The sequence below is a fragment of the Capra hircus genome, chromosome 22 (genome assembly GCF_001704415.2).
Source record: "Capra hircus breed San Clemente chromosome 22, ASM170441v1, whole genome shotgun sequence".
In the NCBI taxonomy this organism is placed as follows: domain Eukaryota; kingdom Metazoa; phylum Chordata; class Mammalia; order Artiodactyla; family Bovidae; genus Capra; species Capra hircus.
Genome location: NC_030829.1, coordinates 29,839,826 through 29,861,846, shown reverse-complemented (window position 1 = coordinate 29,861,846; position 22,021 = coordinate 29,839,826). Strand labels below are relative to the sequence as shown.

At 45.0% G+C, this 22,021-nt stretch overlaps 1 protein-coding gene across 4 annotated transcripts in view; it reads right to left on the bottom strand.

Annotated features, from left to right (window-relative positions):
• Positions 1–22,021, bottom strand: part of EIF4E3 (eukaryotic translation initiation factor 4E family member 3) — a 47,287-nt gene that overhangs the window by 20,724 nt on the left and 4,542 nt on the right. For all 4 annotated transcript variants that reach the window (XR_001917007.1, XM_005695728.3, XM_018038249.1 and 1 more), the window contains exon 2: positions 6,665–6,737. Coding sequence is in view for 2 of the 4 variants with exons in the window: in XM_018038249.1 (XP_017893738.1) it covers positions 6,665–6,737 (73 nt within the window). In the remaining 2 variants the exon portion in view is untranslated. The remainder of the gene's footprint in view (positions 1–6,664; positions 6,738–22,021) is intronic.

Below are 22,021 nucleotides of genomic sequence, written 5' to 3'. Positions count from 1 at the left end.
AGAGAATAAACTTGAAAATACATGAGATGAAAAAACGCCACATGGAGACAGACAACGTGGTATACCAAAAAAAAATTTTAAATCGAGCAAATACACCTCCAAAGGAAAAAAGAAACCGAAATCCACAATTTCTTCTGAGGGTCACAGCATACAAATCTTTGAAAGTATCTTTAAACAAACATTTCCATTCCTTAGGTAATTCTAATTGGCTGGGGCTTGCATCCCACCAACTGAATCAATGGTGTTTATGGAAAGGGCAGACAGAGCCCAGAAGAAAGAAGGCAACTACAGAGAGCTTAATGGATGTTTTTCAATCACAGTGGACACAACAGGCTGAAAGCAAAGTGCTTCTGACTTGGGAAAGCTAGGTACTTGAGAGAGAAATGGGTTTTGCTTTGAATTCCAAAGGGCTTGACTTAAAGTAAGAACTAAAGTTTGGAGGACTGTTGGGGAGTAAGGAAGATGAAGGCTAGGATCAGGGCAATTTCCCACCATGCAGGAAGTCAGTGAATGAAAAACAATGTCTGAATTAGGGAGCTAATGAGGTTCACACATTGAGAGAAACAGAGAAAAGTCGAGCTAAGTCAGACATGACTGAAGCGACTTAGCACGCACATGTATTCTTATGAAGACTTTCAGTTTACAATAAACAGTGTTGGACATTCATTTACAGAAGAAATATGAAGTTTCTCTTTTCTTTAAATTTAAGCAAAATGTCCATCAATTTACAGGACCACTGGGTAGGACATCGAACAATGAGACACCTCAGGTATCACCTTTAAGGTGTTGCCACGCCCTTGGACTGTAAGGTGATCAAACCAGTCAATCCTAAAGAAAACCAACCATGAATATTCATTGGAAGGACTGATGCTGACGCTGAAGTCCCAACACTTTGGCCACCTGATGCAAAGAGCTGACTCGCTGGAAAAGACCGTGATGCTGGGAAAGACTGAAGACAAAAGGAGAAGGGGGCAGCAGAGGATCAGATGGTTAGATAGCATCACTGGCTCAATGGACAGGAATTTAAGCAAACTCTGGGAGACGGGGAAGGACAAGGAAGCCTGGCATGCTGCAGCCCATGGGGTTGTGAAGAGTCAGACATGACTGAGCAGCTAACAGCAACAAAGTGGGTTAGAATGCTGTACAGGAATGAGTTTTCAGGGCTGAAATTTTGGTAGCAACAGAGCCCTCCCCTGCAAACTGCTTCTGGCTGGCAGCTCTCTCCCATCAAGCTTGTTCAGAAGCTGTCTTTTATTCTGTGCTGCATCCGTTCAGGACATAAAAACACAGGAGAAATGTGGAAAATTTGGAAATGTTTACACAAGAGTAAAAGGAATCAATAGGCTGTCTGGAAAACACATCTAAATGAAACATGGAATTTTCCAAGAAAGGCCATAAAGTAGGAAATAAATTTAACTCTAAGCAGAGGGCATTATTGTTGGCTGTGATGAGTGTGTCCTTAGCAAGGGTCACTGGGCCGGCTGGAGGTGCAGGCCTCATCCATCTACTCCTCGGTCAGGGAGGAGCAAAAGCAAAAGGATGGACCTAGAGGAGGAGGGACTTCCGGTCCCAGAGACACAGCATGACAGGCTGTTTCCACCACATGTTTTGGGCCACTAACCTCCCAGACTCAGTCCCTCCAGCTGATCAATAGGGATAACAATTCCTCTTCTACCTCCATCTGCATGCTTGACTTGCTGAGGGCCTCAAAGTACAAGACATGCTACATCCTTACAGAAAGCAATCAATAATAACACATGATCCTTACGTTGCATCTAAACATGCATGAAGGAAAAACAGACATAATTAGGGGATGTAAATTTTTTAGTACTGGCAGAGTGAACAGTCAAGAATAAACCTACCATCACAGAACAAAAAGAGAGTAGAGGAAAAGCATATTCTCAAATGATTTTAAAATCAGCACCCAGGCTAGTTCTCAAACACTAAAAACTATTCACCGATATTAAGGATACAGGCTGAAATCCCCAAACCTGTGGATAAGCTAAACATGTCTTCATTAAGTAGAGGTATTTGCAGTGGTATAATCTGGGGAATAATTGCCTGAAATCATCTAGAAGCCGTGGTACACAGAATTTAAAACATGATTGAGAGTCAGAACGACACAGGCACCCCAATGTTCACTGTGGCACTATATGCACAATAGCCAGGACATGGAAACAAGCTAAATGTCCATCGATGGTGGAAAGGACGACGGAGATGCTGTACACATATACCATGGAATATTACTCAGCCATAAAAAATCGAAAGAAAAAAATAAGATTGTGCCATCTGCAGAGACATGAACGGTACTGTCAGAGAGTGAAGTAAGTCAGAAAGAGAACAAATGTTGTATATTAACGTATTGAGGTGGAGCCTAGGAAAAATGATACAGATGAACCTATCTGCAAAGCAGAAATAGAGACACAGATGTAAAGAACAAATGTATGGACACCAAGCGGGGAAAGGGGCAGGGTGGGGTGAACTGGGAGGCTGGGACTGACACCTATACGCTACTATGTATAAAAGGGATTACTAATGAAAACGTACTGTACAGCACAGGGGAACTCTACTCAACGCTCTGTGGTGACCTAAATGGCAAGGAAACCCCAAAAAGAGGATATATGTATACATATAGCTCATTCGCTGTGCTGTACAGCAGAAACCAACACAACACTGTAAAGCAACTATACAGCAATACAATTAAAAAAAAAATGATGTGGGAAGTACAAGAAGATGTTCCAAGAGAAGTTGAGAAATAATGGCAGATGAATTTATTATTATTATCACGCACTTACTATGTGTTTTTAAGTCCTATGCCATTTCATTCTCACAAACTCATACAACTTGTATCAGATTATTCCCATCTTAGAGATAAGTAAACAGATACAGAGAAGCAAAACAACTTGCCCCAGCTACTAAGTGGAAGATGTGAGATACTAACCCAGGCAATGTGACCACCCTACTACACCCCAGCCCACATCCTCCCTGGTTAGCTGATGAAGTTAAAGGGCAGAACTGTCAAGGTCTACTTCCATTACAAAAGTGTTGGCTTTTGTAAAAGCTGTTGACAGGTGAGGGCTTATGAAGTGCCAAGCACTACTGAGAGCTATGCAATCTCACTTAATCCCTTATTCTACCTCAGGGAGCAGAACTGCTATTATCTATGTCAGTTTTACAGATGAGGAAATGGAGGGGGACAGACACATCAGGCATAGGACAGAATTTCCTGACCCCTTAGGGCAGTGTTTCATTATCACCCCACTATGGACACGGACAGAGAAGGCAATGGCACCTCACTCCAGTACTCTAGCCTGGAAAATCCCATGGATGGAGGAGCCTGGTGGGCTGCAGTCCATGGGATCGTGAGGATTCAGACACGACTGAGCAACTTCACTTTCACTTTTCATTTTCATGCGTTGGAGAAGGAAATGGCAACCCACTCCAGTGTTCTTGCCTGGAGAATCCCAGGGACGGCGGAGCCTGGTGGGCTGTCGTCTGTGGGGTCACACAGAGTCGGACACGACTGAAGCAACTTAGCAGCAGCAGCAGCATGGACATGGAACAACAGACTGCTTCCAAATAGGAAAAGGAGTACATCAAGGCTGTATATTGTCACCCTGCTTATTTAACTTCTATGCAGAGTACATCATGAGAAACGCTGGACTGGAAGAAACACAAGCTAGAATCAAGATTGCTGGGAAAAATATCAACAACCTCAGATATGCAGATGACACAACCCTTATGGCAGAAAGCGAGGAGGAACTAAAAAGCCTCTCAATGAAAGTCAAAGTGGAGAGTGAAAAAGTTGGCTTAAAGCTCAACATTCAGAAAACGAAGATCATGGCATCTGGTCCCATCACTTCATGGGAAATGGATGGGGAAACAGTGGAAACAGTGTCAGACTTTATTTTGGGGGGCTCCAAAATCACTGCAGATGGTGACTGCAGCCATGAAATTAAAAGACACTTACTCCTTGGAAGGAAAGTTATGACCAACCTAGATAGTATATTCAAAAGCAGAGACATTACTTTGCCAACTAAGGTCCATCTAGTCAAGGCTATGGTTTTTCCTGTGGTCATGTATGCATGTGAGAGTTGGACTGTGAAGAAGGCTGAGCGCCGAAGAATTGATGCGTTTGAACTGTGGTGTTGGAGAAGACTCTTGAGAGTCCCTTGGACTGCAAGGAGATCCAACCAGTCCATTCTGAAGGAGATCAGCCCTGGGCTTTCTTTGGAAAGAATGATGCTAAAGCTGAAACTCCAGTACTTTGGCCACCTCATGCGAAGAGTTGACTCATTGGAAAAGACTCTGATGCTGGGAGGGATTAGGGGCAGGAGGAGAAGGGGACGACAGAGGATGAGATGGCTGGATGGCATCACGGACTCGATGGACATGAGTCTGAGTGAACTCCGGGAGTTGGTGATAGACAGGGAGGCCTGGCGTGCTGCGATTCATGGGGTCGCAGAGTCGGACACAACTGAGCGACTGAACTGAACTGAACTGAACTGATGCTGAAGGAGCTCTTTTCCTAATAACTTTACTGCGAAACTTTACCACCACCAAGAGACTATGTATCTGTATACATACTGTGTGCATATCTGTGCTTAATATATGAAAACAGTACAGTCAGTTTTTCCCTACCAAGAATCAGTTTTTGCCCTCATTGAGAATGTGTGACTAACAGCTCAATGGATCCTTATGCGAGCAGTCTGCTGTGACTCAGGCAAGTGCTTCCTTTATTAATTCCTCATTCACTCATTTGATCCTTCAGTATTTATGAAGCGAAAGGAATCAGACACAACGCACACTACTGTGTGATTCCATTTATATGAGGTTCAATAAAAGACAAAACCAAGGCATGGTGACAGAAATGTGAGTAGTGACTGCTTCTGGAAAAGAAGGATCAGAAGGCATGAAGGAATTTTAAGGCAGGATGAAAATTTTTTATCTTGATCCTAGTGATAGTTCATCCTTGTGTATCTTTGCCAACATTTATCAAACTATACACTTCAGAAACCTGCTAAATTATATCCCAATAAAGTTTATTTGAAAGTATTTCCTAGTATGTGCTGGCCTGGGAAATTTAAATTGGTCCCTGAAGGTCCTAAGTCACTTGCTGCCAGATATCAAGGTTCAACCAACGCTCTGTTGTCTTCACGCAGGGTCAGGGAAACAAACTGATCCCTCAGTGTGACTGTACCAATGTCTTCCTGGAATCCCAGGCAGAGTTCTCATGATCCAATGTCATAATAGTGTGGAAAAAGTCTAAAGGGGACCTCAAAAAAAAAAAAAATAGATAGATAGATAAACCAGCGTGATCTAAGAACTTCGACATGAGGACAGGTTTAGAACCAAGTGCTCAGAGGTTTACACAGCGGCACTGCGGAGAAGTAACAAGGCCCATAATGTCACCGCAGGGAGAAGGGCGGGGTAGCCCTTCCCAGACTCTGAGAGCATCTGTCCCTCTGGACAGCGGCCCATGTGCCTTGTGACACTGCTTGTACTTGGCACTGGTTATTCACAGCAGCTCTGTTATTCTGCTTTCCACACGCTTATGTCATTTTCCCAACCAGATCAGAGACGGCCTATGGTTGCGACTGTGTTTTTACACCCCGCTTAGGGTCTTCTGTGGCTGGCGAGGCACTTACAATCCGATTCCTGAGCCCTAAATTTTCTGAACCAGACAGGCGGAGAGGCATCTGAATATAGGATCTCTGTGCTACGGTGAGAGGTTGCCAGAGAGACACAGTCTAAACACCAATGTATTGAAATTTCTAAGATTTTAAAAGATTTAGGGGCAGAACACACAAATGATTTAGACTGGGCCTTCCAGAAAATTCAGGACATATAGTCAATGGAAGTATGAAGCAGGCCTAAAAGCCTTATTTTGTGTTCAACAATGTATTAAACTAGAAAAGCGAGGGAAACTTGATAGAATTTTCCCTGGAACAAAACAGTAATGTGATCGACTAAATAAACCAGTTTTTTTTTTTTTTTTAATATTCATCCTAAGAGTTGGATAGAGAATGAACTAAGAGATCTAAGAGCCCACATTTGCTGAGAGCCCACAGTGTGCCAGGTTTCCCGTGAAACCTGGTAAAGACATCATCTTGCTCAGTCCTCACAAACACCCATGGAGGCAGGTGCTACCATGACACCAGTTTCACAGCGATTAAAGGGCTGATACTCAGGACGATGGAACTCGAATGTGGAGGATGATGGAACTCGAATGTGGACGTAGGAAACAGGTCTGACACTTTCCACCTTCAACACTCTCCTGTCCTCCCAACGTGACCCGTGACCCTTCTTATGATAACCCTGCAAGTGGGTGCCAGGGCCTCTCACTGATGGCCAACAGAGCCCAGGAAGGGAACGGCTGAGCTGGTGTTTGAATGGGACACAGCCTGATACCGTCAAAGCAATGCCACAGACTGCTGTTCGTGAGGGTCGGGGAAACACTGAAGTCGAGATAACATCCTATAGGTCACCAAGAGAAGCGTAGTGTGATCAGCTGCCTCTGGGGCAGACAAGGCTGAGGGAAGCTCTGCCGGAATGAACCCGAGGGCTGAGGCCAGGGCAGAGTCGGGGTGGGCGCTGCTAGCTCAGCGGCAGGTCTCAGGTTGGACGGGTAAGCTTCCCCAAACAGCAGGTTTCCTGGTCTTACCTGTACGGTTCGTACTGTGTAGATTTTCTTCAGATTTGATGCGCACTCAGCTGCTGTGGCACCAGGGAGGGATCTAGGCAAACAGAAGCCAAAGAGCAAAGAAACAAGGAGAACAAGGAGTCAGTGTTCATGAAGCATTCCACGGTGTTAAGTCTGCAGGTCTGCACACCAACCGGGTCTGAAACCGCAGAAGCAGACACATCGGGGATGCTAGTTAGAACTTAAAGTGTGGAACTCCTACTTTGTCAAGTCAGGTGCTTGCTTCTTCTAAAAACAAACATATTTGCCCTGTGGAAATTTAATAGGAAAAGTGGAAATGTAAGCGAGAAAGGTATTTGAAACCTTAAAATCACCGTCTAAAAAATACTAAAATAACCGGGTGGTAACCAAGCCTTGTTTGTCGAGGACTCTGAATGGGAAACTGGGCCTGCTGTATAGACAATGACAGTGCGTGGTCCTGATCTGGTTATGTGTTTGAAAAACTTGTTAGGTCCCTGGTGGTAAATATTCATGAACTCTTGAGAAACGGGCTGATCTTTTGCCAATGTTAAGAAAACATGATTACTAAAAGTCACTCCAACTTTTTTGTTTCACCTGAATTTGCGTGTTTCCAAAACACTTTTCAGTTATTTCCTCCGGCTGATGTAATTAGCTCTGGTGAACTCTGCAGTCAGAATACATTAATCTTTAGTTTGCCATAGGTTCCACTAGATGGCAACACACTACAGGCTTACTCACCAGAAGAGCCATCCACCGCCGTTTTACCCACACTGCGTCCTGGGTCAGGGGTAACGGCACACGTGCTCATCTATTTGCAGAAGTGAAGCCTCTGCAACCCGGCCATCTTTCCTTTCTCCCTACACTGAATTAGCAGGTCTTGCTCAGCAAAGTTCAGATTCAGCGACATCCTGCCTAAGATTTAAAAATTCAAGTAATGCACCACAGCCCCATGTCTGACTGTTGGTAAGAACTAAGGTTTGTGGGGAGGAGCACGCACTGGTTCCCAGCCAACCCATGAGAGTCTGGAACCTATAAAAAGAATGCTCTTTACCAGTGCTGACCCTCCGAGAGGGAACTTCAAGATGCTGAACTTCCCAGCTAGAAATGTGCCCCGAACCGACCCAGCTCAGAGGTGCAGGGGATGGCAGAGCAGAGGGTCCCGCCCAGCTATGGGGTGAGCATCAGGCACCAGGGGGCCAAGCTCTGCAGACGACAGTCCAGGAACTATGGGCCAATCATACGGACCTGGGTGTCAAACCTGATATAAAAAACGCACTTCTGGACACAGCTCCCTAGCCTGGAGGTCAGAAGGAAGTACAGTTACGGACTAGTGTGGGGGTGAACAGGGACCCTGGTGATCAGGTAGAGCCCATTAAATAAATCTTCCCCAAAGCACCAGGTGTGCGACTCTTTTCTAGTTATCACGAGTGCGTTGGACACTGTGTTTGACAAAAGCAAAGCTACAATAACCACCATGTTCGCATTTTGCTGCCAGACTGGAAGCCTAAAATAACCGTGTTGTTACTACACTACGCTACTACAGAGTGCAGCGAAGAGAGAGGACTCGCTCAGCACCTGCAACAACGGTCCCTGGCCCACAATGCCTCCGTGTATCTGCGCTGCTCAAGGAACTGAAGGACTGACTCAGATAAACACTGAATTGCTATTTAATACAAGTTTTAGGCTTCCTCAATGTGCTTAGCAATGCAGGAGATGCAGGTTCAATTTCCTGTGTCAGGAAAATCCCCTGGAGAAGGAAATGGTAACCCACTCCAGTATTCTTGCTTGGAAAATCCCATGGACAGAAGAGCCTGGCAGGTTACAGTCCATGGGGTCATAAAAAGTCAGACACCACTGAAGTGATTTAGCACACACACATGCTGTTTGAGGCTTAAATTACAAAGGAACTGGGTGAAACACTTAAAAACAAAACCCAAACTTTAACTTTTTTTGAACAGATTTTCCCATGAACAATCTACTGCTTTTATAGGAAAATTTACTGGCATTTATTCTAACAAAGACTTTTCTTCCTTTGAAGAGTTTGGCTGACATCTCCACCAACTATTCCCAGCAAATATATCCCTGACTTCCCAAGGCACGGAGCAAATCATGTACAGGTTCTGTCCTTAATGGGGTATGGGGGAAAAAGGAAGGTCCAAAGGTAGGAAAATGTACCTAGCTTTTTCTTCATTTTTAAAACTGTGCATTTTGAATTTTTGCTAACTTCTAAAGTTATCATTCAATTTATGATGGTTTAGAACAAGTTATAATTTGAGTGTTCACCTCATACAGCATGATGTCAATTTAAGCAAAAACAACGTGAGGATATCACTATTTAACCTAGGAAATAAATCACTGATAAGCCTTTGCTTTATCTGTCTCTGTCTCCACGTTCTGGTCTTTTACTCACATTCCAGTACAGGAGACAATTACACAAAGTCCACTGCTCGAGTTTTTCGAAGAAATCTGATTTCTAGAGTCTGAGAAGGGCTACAGCATGAGACGACGAGGCAGCGCTTCTCAGGGCATGACGACAATGTCAGGGGCTGGGGTGTGTGGACTCAACTCCTGCTTATATGCTAATAAGCAAGTCACCTTCACTACAGTGCCTAGTTCCCACCAGTGAAGGTACTTAGATGTCATTCTTACTTGTCACCATCTTACAGGTGAGCTTCCCAGTGCCTGCAGAGGTTTGGTAATGTGCCCCAAGCCACAGAAACCTCACCTGAATACAGGTAACCTGAGATTTCCTGCTGTTTACAACCTCACTGCTAAACTGTTCAGTTATACCATCTACACACTTACATTTTTAATGCAGTTTCACAAATGACTCTTGGTGTGTTCCCATCAAGGCTGTTTTTGCTGAATGTTATACTTTTAATACAAGACTGTGTCCATATTACTTTCTTAGAATAGTCTCTGCAATAGAGCAAGGTAGAGAAGGTCCTCGCTAAAAGTAATAGGATCATGCACAACAAAAGCTCTATTCTGATTAGTATCTCAAGTTCTTGATGCATTGGTGCTTGAAAGGAAAAGAGTCAGCTTCTATGGAAGATGAGTTTTCTAATTTCTTAATGGAGGAGGTCAGATTCTCTGATTTTCAACGTTCTTTCCAGCTGCTGGACAGTTTTACGAATACCCAGGTGTCAAAGTAAGAAAACAATGCTTCTGATAGTAGTGAATTGGCTTAGCCAGTATTAAAAAACTCATTCTTCTTTAAGCCAAATTTGATTCGGACAGTCACGAGAAAGCCTACACCTCATGCCTGAACCTCAGCTATCTTTAATAAGCAATACTGGGCCAAATATCACAGAATCGATCTTAAAAAGGCCAACTGGCCAAGATGTGTAAGTGAACTGCCTTGTAAACAGGTTAATCTGTACTGGACTTGCTGATTCCAAACTGAACTGGAAGCTGTACCATCGAGAGTTACTGTTTCTTTAAGCAGCAGTTGCCGGCGGTTCCTGGCACAGCCTCAGCCCAGCCCGCACCTTCTCTTTCCACTTCCTCTGACAGACAGTTGCAGCAACTGGAAGGGAAGTGTTTGTAGTGGATTTCAATGAAACTTTTTTCTTTCTTTTTTTTTTTTTTTTACTGCTATCACGCATACAGTACATTCTCACATCTTAAATCTTCTTACTTTACTCATGTTAAAGAAAACCCAAACCTCTCAACAGAACCCTAACCCAAACCCCTCTCTGTAGACCAAGGGTGCCCACCTAAGGGTGACGTGGCCTCTGGAGAGAAGGTTTTTTGGCAACATCCAGAGACATTTCTGGCTATTACAACGGGGAGGGTGCTACTGGCAGGAGTGGGTAAGAGACAGGGGTGCTCTGGACCCTCCCATGGTGGACAGGACCGCCCCCACAACAAAGCACGATCAGGTCCAAACTGTCGAGAGTCCACACTGAGAAACCCAGCCGCAGACATATAAGAAGGCCTGAGAAGACATAATTTGTTCAATCAACTAAGACTCATTGCATACCTCTTTTAGCTGACGGGGGTACAACAGTGATCAATCTAGACAAAGTCCTTGTCCTCACGGAGTGTGTGTTCTAGAACTAGGCACCCCTGCCCCCTCTGAATTCCCCAAATATCTGAAGGCTAAGAAATAACATTTAGATACTTTTTTTGGTTGGGGGAGGGGCAGTGCCTGGGAGGCAAGAAGTGGGATAAAAAGTTGAGAAAGAAATACACACATTGACTATGTCCATTTCTAGAAGGCCATACAGCCAAAGCTGTGGAAAATCGCAGAACCAAGGAGTCAGGACCTATTTTCACATTCTTTAAACACTACATCTGCTCCCCACAGTACACAGCCAGAGCTGAGAATGCAGCAATGGAACAATAAATGTCTCCTGGATGGATCAGGTCAAGGAGTCTGAACTGTCTCACTAGAAGCTTCCCTTGCGATTAAATGACAGTAATGTAATAACGGCTTCCTATTACTGAGCCTGTACTATATGACAAGGCTTTGCATATATAGATCTCTATTCCTTATAGCAATCCTGCCAGGGTACTCGTACCACTGTCTCCACATACAGAGTTCAAAACTAAGCATGTTTTGAACTCTGTACATGTTTTGTTAAGCAGAAGATCTGGGTTCCTCTCCTGGTCTCTCCGGCTCTGATGCCCAGAATCTTCCTCTTGGATGAGTCTGCTTCTCAGTAAAAAACAAGCAGTCACTGTCAACACTGGTAGTCACAGATAACACAACTTAGGGCAATCCCCTCTCAGCCCTTCTTAGAGGACCTGCTCCCTCCTTGGACCCACCCACTGCTAGAGCCCATGATTCTCTCCTCCATCACCACCCATCAAGCCACACTACTGGGAGGGGGAAGAATCAGAGACACATGACAGGGATCGATGTCACCAGGCAACAATGATATCCCCAAATGGGATACAAGGAACCTAATTCAGGAGGAACACATCTGCAGGTCATAATTTTAAGATAATTTACCAAACAAAAGTCACACTGGCCTGCAGCAGGAAGGCAGGAGAGCAGAGGGGTTTGAAATCGACAGATCTGAGTTCCCAGCTCTGCCACCCACTAGCTGTGTGATGAGCCTGACTCTTCTGATCCTCGCTTCCCCTTTCCGAGGAACATGGGCTCTACCCCTCACTGCTTTTCTACTTAGCCTACACGAGTGAATACACATGAAGTATTCCCACAGCGCCTAGTATCTAAGAAGCAATGGTTGCCGTCATCACCACCAGCAGCAGCAGAGGAATAGAGGAGGAAGCAATCAGAGCTAAGAGACAGCAAGTGCATTTTCTCATCTGTGGGACCGAGAGCAAAAATCCCAAGAACTCTGCGAGAGTTACACAGAGCCTAGAACCTCCTGGATTCATCCTTAGAAAAGAAAGCCCATAGGGTGTCAGTCTCTCTGGGCTTAAGGCCACAGCTTCCATGAGCTGCTTCCACTTGGACTTGGTGAATCCGAAGCTGATGGTCAAGGCAGAAGTGGGAAAGAATGCTTCCAGGTCTGCCAAAGAGATGATTAATAAAAGATGTCAGGGGAACCCTTAAACTTACAAAATGCCCAAATCCAGCTTTATATTACTTCTGTGTCTCTTCAACTTAATGACAGAATAACAACATATGCATCTTAAGTTTCTCTATGTGAAATCAGTTAAAATCTGTTCCCATTTGGGGAGTTAGGAGAAGGCAGGAAGTTTGGTAAGTTGGACCAACTATTCTACTTAAGTGGTTTCCAGGCACATAACTATCATTTATATGCAAAAATGTAATGTGCTATTTACATGTCATGTTTATGTACTCATTGAAGCAGGTCCCTGAGAATCTCCACAAGACAGAACTCATTTAGCTCAACTGAAGTCTGAGACACTTTAAAGCATTTTTATCCTCTCTTATTCCAGAGATACTTATTGCACTCCCAGTAGGTAAAAAGACCACACATCACGTGCCATGTGTATGCATCATTAATTAAGCAGTATTTAATTATTGATTAAATTCTTAATTAAATAATGGTTACAATCCCACTTTGCAGATAAGCAAACTAAATCTGAGAACAGTGACTTGCCCAGAGACTCATGGCTGACTAGTGGCAGAGTTGATACCAGAACCTAGGGGCCCTGGCAACCTGGCTCTCCGTCACTAACCTAAAGTGATCACTTCTGGCACTACCCCTACTCTGCTTGGTGCTGTGAACACAACTCTGGACCAAATACATTCTCAATTCTCCTGCATGTTGCAACCCTGCACCCCGACCTGCCAACAATCCAAATGTGCTTTCTCCTAAACCCCACCTGGCTGCTGCAGGCTCAGCTCAGAAACAAAACTCATGCAGACAGAGGAACTTACTCCCTTCATAAGTACTTAAGGAAATGATGTGAACCATTGCCTAGCTAACTCTCAGTGGAGCACAGCACCCCTTCCCAGGGACCTGGATTCCTGGAGATGCTTCCAATAAAGGAAAGCTAGAAAGGTTTCCCCAAACCCTGCCCACATCCGTGCCACTTAAACTGTAGTCTCTCAACGAGCAGCATCACCCAGGAGCTTGTTAGAGCTTCAGAGTCTCCAGGCCCCACCTGACACCTACTGAATCCCAGGGGATTTGTCTGTACATTCAAGTTTGAGGTTCCCTGACTTACATCATCTAAAGCAAATCACTACAAGAAATGGGAAATAAAATCTAATGAACTCTGTATATGTGTGGTTCATTCACTTTGCTGTACAGTAACATTGTAAAGCAACTATATCCAAAAAAATTCTTTTAAACTAAATCAGCTATAGACAGCCTCATCAGAAAAATGAAAAAAAAAGTCATTGGGAAACGAAAGCATCTATGAAAATAATGCTATTTTTTTCAATCATCCAAAGAGATGATTAAGACATGTTTACCATTAAAATTTAAAGGACAATTCTATGAAAGCACTTAAATATGAGTTTTAGGTGGGACTCTCTTCTTTTTCTCTGACGATTTTGAAACAGGGAGTCCTTGGCTTATGTGTTTCCTGTAACACTGGCCCCCAGTTTGCTTATTTGAGAAGTCCAGCCCAGCTCCCATATCTAAAGCTATGGACCAAGGGGGAACTGTTTGCCATTCACCGATCGTACTCATAGGGAAGCAGTGTTCAGTGCAGTGAGGGATGCTGGTGCTTGGGGTCACACAGTCCTTACTCCAAATCCTGTTTCTGTTCTACGTTAGCTTTGTGACCTCAGGTAAGTTACTTCTCTGGGCCTAAAGCATCTCCTATGCAAAATGTTGCTATATGGCCCACTCCAGTATTGTGAGGATTCCGTGAATAACCACATATAGCTCCAGTCATTTGCCCATTGCACTGAATAAACAGCAGTGAATATTCATTGGTTAAAGTGAAAAACAAGGTGTTTAAAGCTTTACATATGGTACAGGACAGCCAAGTTATGGAAACACACGTACAGTGCACACATGTACACAATAAACACTTGGTGCAAAGATAAATGATGACTTCACCTTATTTTTATGAGAGATCATTTCATTTCAGCCAGGAAAATAACTTAAATGGGGAAAATTTTAAAGCCAGGGATATGACTCCTAAAAGCCAGTCTTCTTGCTGAATTTACTAACGTCAGGCTCGGCTGTCACAGAGAAAACCTGCACAAGCCCAGATACACAAGGAAGGATGTCCCTTGCCTGTCATTCACCCCATTAGAGATGATTGCATTTTAATCACTTTTAGATAGATCTGTGGCTTGTGGCTACATCAGCTTCCTGTTTGAGAAAGAGTCACCTGCAAAAATGGCCAAGAGCCTATTAATAGCATTTAAGAGTGCATCTGCTGAAACTAGCCACATAATCTCAATGTTTCATCTTTGCATGTTGATTTGAATTTGACTTTTCCCTGCTTCTATCTACTGTCACTCTTGGCCTATGAGCTCCCTGATGGTCACAACTATGCCTCTTGGATCTAGATATGTGATGAATCCTTTAGTACACAGAGAATGGGGGAAAAAGAAGCTGTAACAGTGTTAGAGCTGACAGCGGAAGTGAAAAGGCCAGACTCTGAACTGTCATCGTGACAGGTCACTGAGGTCTCACCAGCTGCCTTAGGTTTAGAAATAAGGAAATGGCATCTGTTACTCTGAAAGCAGGAAAATATATTTTCAAGAAGCTACCATATACCAGGTAAGGACTGGTAAGTTTTCTGAGTGAGGATGTCGAAGGTTCTCAGGCCTGTCCGCTTCCTGCAGATACTGACCCACAGGTGACAGGCTGTGAGCCCCAAGGTCTGGGCCTTTCCCTGCCTGAAGTACCCAGAAACACTTGCCTCTTACAGAAAATAAAATCCTGGCAAGTAAGAGAGTTTGTGGGTTCAGAAAGGCAAGAATGGAGAAAAAGAAGAGGAGAAGTCGAGAAGCCAGTTCCTCTCTCCCTGTCACCCGCCAGCACTTAGACCCAGCAGGCCACTCTGGGATGAGGAAGGACATTCTGGGGGTCCTCTTGTGTCAAGCCTGGTCCCACCCTGCCCCCATCATGCCCGTTATTATGGAGCCACCACCAGAATGCCCTTGGACACATTTCACCCTGGAAGGCAGGTCCCGCACCGAACTCTTCGTCGATGCTACCGAGGCAGAGTTCCTCCTCGAGTTCCTAGGAGGCCCAGGCCCATGCTGTCACCTTTGTGTTCTCAGCAGCTACAACAGTCTCTGGCAACTGATATGCTTAAGTAATCTGATCAGTAAGTACAACAGTAACTGTCACGTGAGGCACCTAATGCATCCGTTACATACACACATGAGGGTACACGTGTTCCAAATGCTCATGTCACGCCAGAGGTCTGATGGGGTAGGTCTAGTGCAGGGTGAGGGCCTGTATTTCAACTGATGGGGTAGAGCTAGTGGGCGATGTAGAGAGGGCCCACAGTTGTGGTCAAAAACACAAGAACACAAATACTAAGTACCTACAATGCACATCGTAAGGTGCACTTCCTTCTGGGAGTCAAGACACGAGGCAGTTACGTGTCTCATGATCAGAAGGGAGGGACAGAAGAGGCATCAACAATCCTCAACACAAATACAGGCTATAAAAATGCTGCAGGGAGACAAAGGAGGTGCACTTAACCTCGCCGGGGCCAAGGGCTATTGTGTAATTAAGGACAATTACGGAGCAGGCATCTCAGAAAGGCCTCAAAGCATGCGTGGCAGGTTTTCAGGTAGAAGAAGGGGAGAAGGGCACCCTGAGCAGAAGTAGTATCATGAGATATATCTCAGAGGCTGGCAAGTCCATGGTTTATCCAGGAGAAGGGGCAGGCATCTGCTGTTACCAGAAAGAACAGACAGACTGTGACATAATGGAATTGGGGAGACATAGGTGACGAGGCACGTTTCACATTAAATGAAGTTTGTACCATAAAGAAGTTTGTACCATAATCTGCAAACCTATGGTTTTAATTTTTTTCAAAGCTGAGGAATGCTTTTTTCAAATGAATGTGGCTCACATCTAAAACCCACCACCACCAAAACCAATCAGACCTGCCCTGGTAGAAGCAGGGGTGGAGATCCACAATTCTACCTGTCTGGAGCACACAGTTCCATGACGGAGGCACCCTTAGGTGATGAGAGACAGAGTCAAAATTGACTACTGTGGCAGAACAGAGGGGCAGAAAGGATGAGGTCAGGTGTCCCTTAGAAGGCTAACTCTGAAGGTGTGGGAGATGCCTGGAGAAAGGACAGGCTTGGGAGCAAGAAGCTACAGTGTGACCGAGGCTGGAGAGGAGCACGGAGTGCAGAGGGAGGAACGTGGAGAGGAGGGGACAGCTTAGGCTTGGAGCAAGTCTTCCCAGAGTAAATGGACAATGTGAAGTAAGAACTGGAGGGGGAAGGGCATCTGAGGAAGAAGGCGATGCCAGGTAGGACGTGGTGGTGCTGACCATCACAGGGTTGGTTCTGGGTATAAGAACTCAGGAGCAGGGTCAGGGTTAGGATGCAGATTTGCAAATGATAATTAGAGTAAAATCATCCCCTTCTCCTGAAGGGAAAGTCACTGAGGGTAGATTTCAATAGCCTCCTAAATGTTTCAGTCAGTCCAGTTCAGCTCAGTCAGTCAGTCATGCCCAGCTCTTTGCAACCCCATGGACTGCAGCACGTCAGGGTTCCCTGTCTATCACCAACTCCTGGAGCTTGCTCAAACTCATGTCCACAGAGTTGGTGATGCCATCCAACCATTTCATCCTCTGTCATCCCCTTCTTCTCCTGCCTTCAATCTTTCCCAGAATCAGGGTCTTTTCAAGTGAGTCAGTTCTTTGCATCACGTGGCCAAAATATTAGAGCTTCAGCTTCAGCATCAGTCCTTCCAATGAATATTCAGGACTGATTTCTTTTAGGATGGACTGGTTGGATCTCCTTGTAGTCCAAGGGACTCTCAAGAGTCTTCTCCAACACCACAGTTCAAAAGCATCAATTCTTCAGCACTCAGCCTTCTTTATAGTCCAACTCTCACATCCACACATGACTTCTGGAAAAATCACAGCTTTGACTAGATGGACCTTTCTTGGCAAAGTAATGTCTCTACTTTTTAATACGCTGTCTAGGTTTGTTATAGCTTTTCTTTCAAGGAGCAAGCATCTTTTAATTTCATGGCTGCAGTCACCATCTGCAGTGATTTTGGAGCCCAAGAAAATGAAAGTCTGTCACTGTTTCTATTGTTTTCCCATCTATTTGCCATGAAGTGATGGGACCAGATGCCATGATCTTTGTTTTCTGAATGCTGAATTTTAAGCCAGCTTTTTCACTCTCCTCTTTCAATTTCATCAAGAGGTTCTTTAGTTTCTCTTCGCTTTCTGCCGTAACGGTGGTGTCATCTGCGTATCTGAGGTTGTTAATATTTCTTCTGGCAATCCTGATTCCCTCTTGTGCTTCATCCAGTCCAGCATTTCTCATGATGTACTCTGCATATAAGTTAAATAAGCAGGGTGACAATATACAACGCTGACGTACTCCCTTCTCAATTTGGAACCAGTCCATTGTCCCATGTTTGGTTCTAACTGTTGTTCTTGACCTGCATACAGATATCTAAGGAGGCAGATGAGGTGGTCTGGTATTCTTATCTCTTGAAGAATTTTCCACAGTTTGTTCTGATCCACACAGTCAAAGGCTTTAGCATAGTCAATGAAGCAGGTGTTTTTCTGGAATTCTCTTGCTTTTTCCATGATCCAGTTCAGCTCAGTTCAGTCACTCAGTCGTATCCGACTCTTTGTGACCCCAAGAATCACAGCAAGCCAGGCCTCCCTATCCATCACCAACTCCCGGAGTTCACTCAGACTCACGTCCATCGAGTCAGTGATGCCATCCAGCCATCTCATCCTCTGTCATCCCCTTCTCCTCCTGCCCTCAATCCCTCCCAGCATCAGAGTCTTTTTCAATGAGTCAACTCTTCGCATGAGGTGGCCAAAGTACTAGAGTTTCAGCTTTAGCATCATTCTTTCCAAAGAATGCTGGCAATTTGATCTGTGGTTCCTCTGCCTTTTCTAAACCCAGCTTGAACATCTGGAAGTTCAAGGTTCACATACTGTTGAAGCCTGGCTTGGAGAATTTTGAATATTACTTTGTTAGCGTGTGAGATGAGTGCAATTGTGTGGTAGTATGAACATTCTTTGGCATTGCCTTTCTTTGGGATTGGAATGAAAACTGACCTTTTCCAGTCCCGTGGCCACTGCTGAGTCTTACAAATTTGCAGGCATATTGAGTGCCACACCTAAATGTTTAGTGTGGGCTAACCTAGGCTGTCCTAGGCTCTCAACTAGGAGTCGAGGATAGAGCAGTGGGGAGAGGAATCCTGGAAGCATACACTCTGGTGAGAGAAGACAGACAAGCAATGCTAATCCTACAGAGACTATAAAGGGGAGGCAGGGGCCTGGGAGGGCGTCAGGAGGTGTGCATCAGCTTCTATCAGTGGTCAAGGCAAGCCTTGCTGAGATGACATTGAAGCAGAGACTATAGAGGGAAGCAAAGTGCAGACCTAGCAGATGTGACTGAGGGTAGAGCAGCCCATCAGGAAGGCCCCTCAGTGGCAAAGTCCCAGGCTTGCGATGATGGAGAAAGAGCCAGGGAGCCAGCGGACTAGAAGGGCACATGTAGGGAGAGAGTAAGAGAGAGATAGGAGAAAGGTGTCCTAAGCGGGGCAGGAAATGCTGCAGTCTCAAGGGCTGTGATGACCACTCTGGCTTTTGCTTGAGACAACTGGGGAGCAGAGAGGTGACTGGCTTTCACTATGGTATTTAAAGGAACTGCTTTGGCTGCTAAGCTGGGAACACACTGTGTGGGGCAAGAGCAGAAGCAGGAAGAGCAGTGAGGATCCTCTTTCCTTCATCCAAGAGACAGACGTGGTGTGGTGCAGGGTCTGGGAGGCAGGTGGTGAGAATACACTGGATTCTGGATATATTTTGAGGGTAGAATCAATAGCCCTTGTTGATAACGGCTGCAGTGGGAAGGAGGAGGATGTGGAAGGGGCCAGAGAAAGTGGGGAGATAAGGAAGAAGAGAAAAGAGAGTCATGGGTGACTCTAAGATTGTAAGGGGGGGTGAACAACTGGAAGGATGGGTTGCTGTTAACTGGTCTGGTTTGAGATGGCTCAGTTGAAGGAGGCAAGATGGGGAGGGCAGGTGAAGCAGTTTGGCACGTGTCGAGCTGGGATGTGTATCAGGCATCCACATGGGGATGGAGAGGAGGAGTTGAATGGATCAGTGTAGGGTATTGGGAATCACCAGCAGTCCAGATGGAGCCCAAAGCCTTGTGACTGGATGAGATCACTGGTGTACACGGGAACAAGAAGAGGCCTGAGCACTGAGTACTGCAGCTAAAACTCAGAGGAGGTGGGGGATGGGTCAATATGAGACAAACACAAAGCACTCAGAGGCACACAACCAGGAGTGGCCGCTAAGAGTCAAAACAAGACAGAGTTTCAAATTCCCAGAAAAAGAGAGGAAAATTCTTCATCCTACATCCCTAGCCAAAATTATCGCCCAAATGTCTGAATCTTTAGCCATACAGTCTAATTAAATAAGAACCTACTGGAGTTTACTATTGGAACTGCAAATAACTCCATGGGGGTAGGGGTGGGAGTGGGGAACTCTCAAATCCATCCATGAGGGGAATACATTAGGATGCTGGCTTTCTAACCCTGAAATCAGACAAGCTGCCCTGAGGATCACTGATGGGGGCTATTAGGGAGCACTGGATAATAATGCTGGTGTTTTACACTCATAGCACTCATGTAACCCACCAAGCAGCCCTATCTAATGCATCCTATGATTATTTATCCTCATTTCACAAACAATGCAGGTGAGGCACTAGGGAGTCTAGGTCATCCGCTCATCATTACACAGCAGGCTGAAAGGCAGGACAGGCCAGGAGGTAGGTGCCAAATAAGTAGACTGGTAAGTAGCAGGAGACCTTTGGGTGGTGTGGCTCGAGACTGATCTCATCAGCGCATACACCAGCTATCTGGGGAGAAGGGTGCAGTGGAGGGCTCTCCGGAGAGCCTTACCACCCTCTCTACAATCTTGTTTCTCTGGGGGAAAAAGATTCGTGGGAACCTCTAGAACATAATGTGTTCACAACCTCAAGGGGAAGAGAGGCACTCTACATCTCCAGAGAACTAGAGAAAAGTTCAATAAAACCTATGGGATATATAGACTAAATATAATGTCTAAATGAATACAGCCACTTCTGTTACAGATTTGGATATGGGGGCAACAACATATTTCACTTGATTACTGGCTTTCAGAGGACAAAAATGTGCAGATACACAGCAGAAAAGCTATAGTCTGTCTTCACAGAAATCACCATATCCTCATCTTCAAAGATACCAGATATTCTTTAAAAGCTGTATTAAGCTATAAAGTTATATTGTACAACATAGGCTATAAAACCACTGTCTTATAGTAACTATAGAGTGTAACTTTTAAAAATCATGATCACTATATTGTACACTGTAGTAGTATTGTACATTGACTATACTTCATAAAAAAAAAAGGGTAACAGATATTCTTTAAAAGTTGTGCTATGTAGTATTAATGGTCTTAAAAATGTTGTGCATGTTTATAAACAAACTCTCTTGATACTGTTTCCAGCAGCCCACAGTCTCCATGTAGACCAGAATCCAGGTTTAACACCTTGGAAACAGATACCAGGTACAGCAACATAACACACTTCTGGAAACAAAGACGCATATGATTTCATCCTGCTGTAGTTTGCCAAAACCATTCTTGTTATGACGGTAAGACGCTCTTTCAGCATCTCATAATGAAAGTAAAAACATTAAAAAAAAAAAAAAACAAGACTCACTGTATCTTCCCCACCTCCTAACTTTTTTTGTGTTCCAGAAAGAGACAATGACTTCAAACTGTTAACTCTTATGGAGGGGGTGCTAATTCCAACAAGAAGAAAGGAATGAGCCTGTCTTCCGAAGAAAAGATGAACAGCATTTTTAAAAAGTCTTGCGCGTATTTTACGCAAGGCTTTTAAAACCCAGATTTGTGTCTACTGAGTAACTTGCACGGAAAACTGTCACATCCGGGCTTTCCTAATACTTAACCAGAGTAGACACAGTGTCATCAAAACTTCCGTAAGCTCGTGGGACAATCTTTAAGTGTCAGCCTTGGGCACCGGATGCGTGACAGATACTAAGAAGGGTCTTTGCAATTCTTCCATTTATTCATTTGCCAAAAATTTCTTGTGCTCCTACTAGGTGCCAAGTACAGAGTTCCTGCTCACTGGCCCCGAACAGAGGGGGAAGTGTTGAGAGGTTGAGACAGTTTGAAAATAAACAGTCTCCTACACAACACAACTCGGTAGCATTATAAACATTACGAAGAAGACCAGGGAGGGCAGGAGTGATAGGAATGAGGAGTGTTAATTTCGATGTGACAGGTAGGCATTTCTGAGAAGATACTTGAGCTGTTGCCCCGAGGAAGCTGCAATCGTCTGCACTCTACTAACAAGGTGAGGCACGGCTCACCACTGAATCCCCAGCACCTAGGAGGTGTGTGGATCGGTCCCCAGTAAGTGCTCAGGAAATAGCTGCCCAGAGAATGAGAGAGAATTCAAAGAAGTGTGCAAGGCAGCATCGGTAGGCAGGGGGGCAGGCGCCCGCCGTGCCATAGTAACACCACCGCCGCACACTTCCCACGGGGCTGGTCAACTCTCCCGAGCGCTGTCACAGTGAGGGTCTTGTCCGGAGTTCCCCAAGAGCCCCGTGGGCGTAGCCAAGAGAGCACCACTCTCCCCACTTTACAGATCACCCCCGCCAGGCCCGGCATCTCCCACCGCCCAGCTGGGATGCCCGCCCGCCGGCACTGCTCCTACGGAAGGAAATAAAGGGGGAAAGTGCTACCGAAACTTTCGGGACTGCG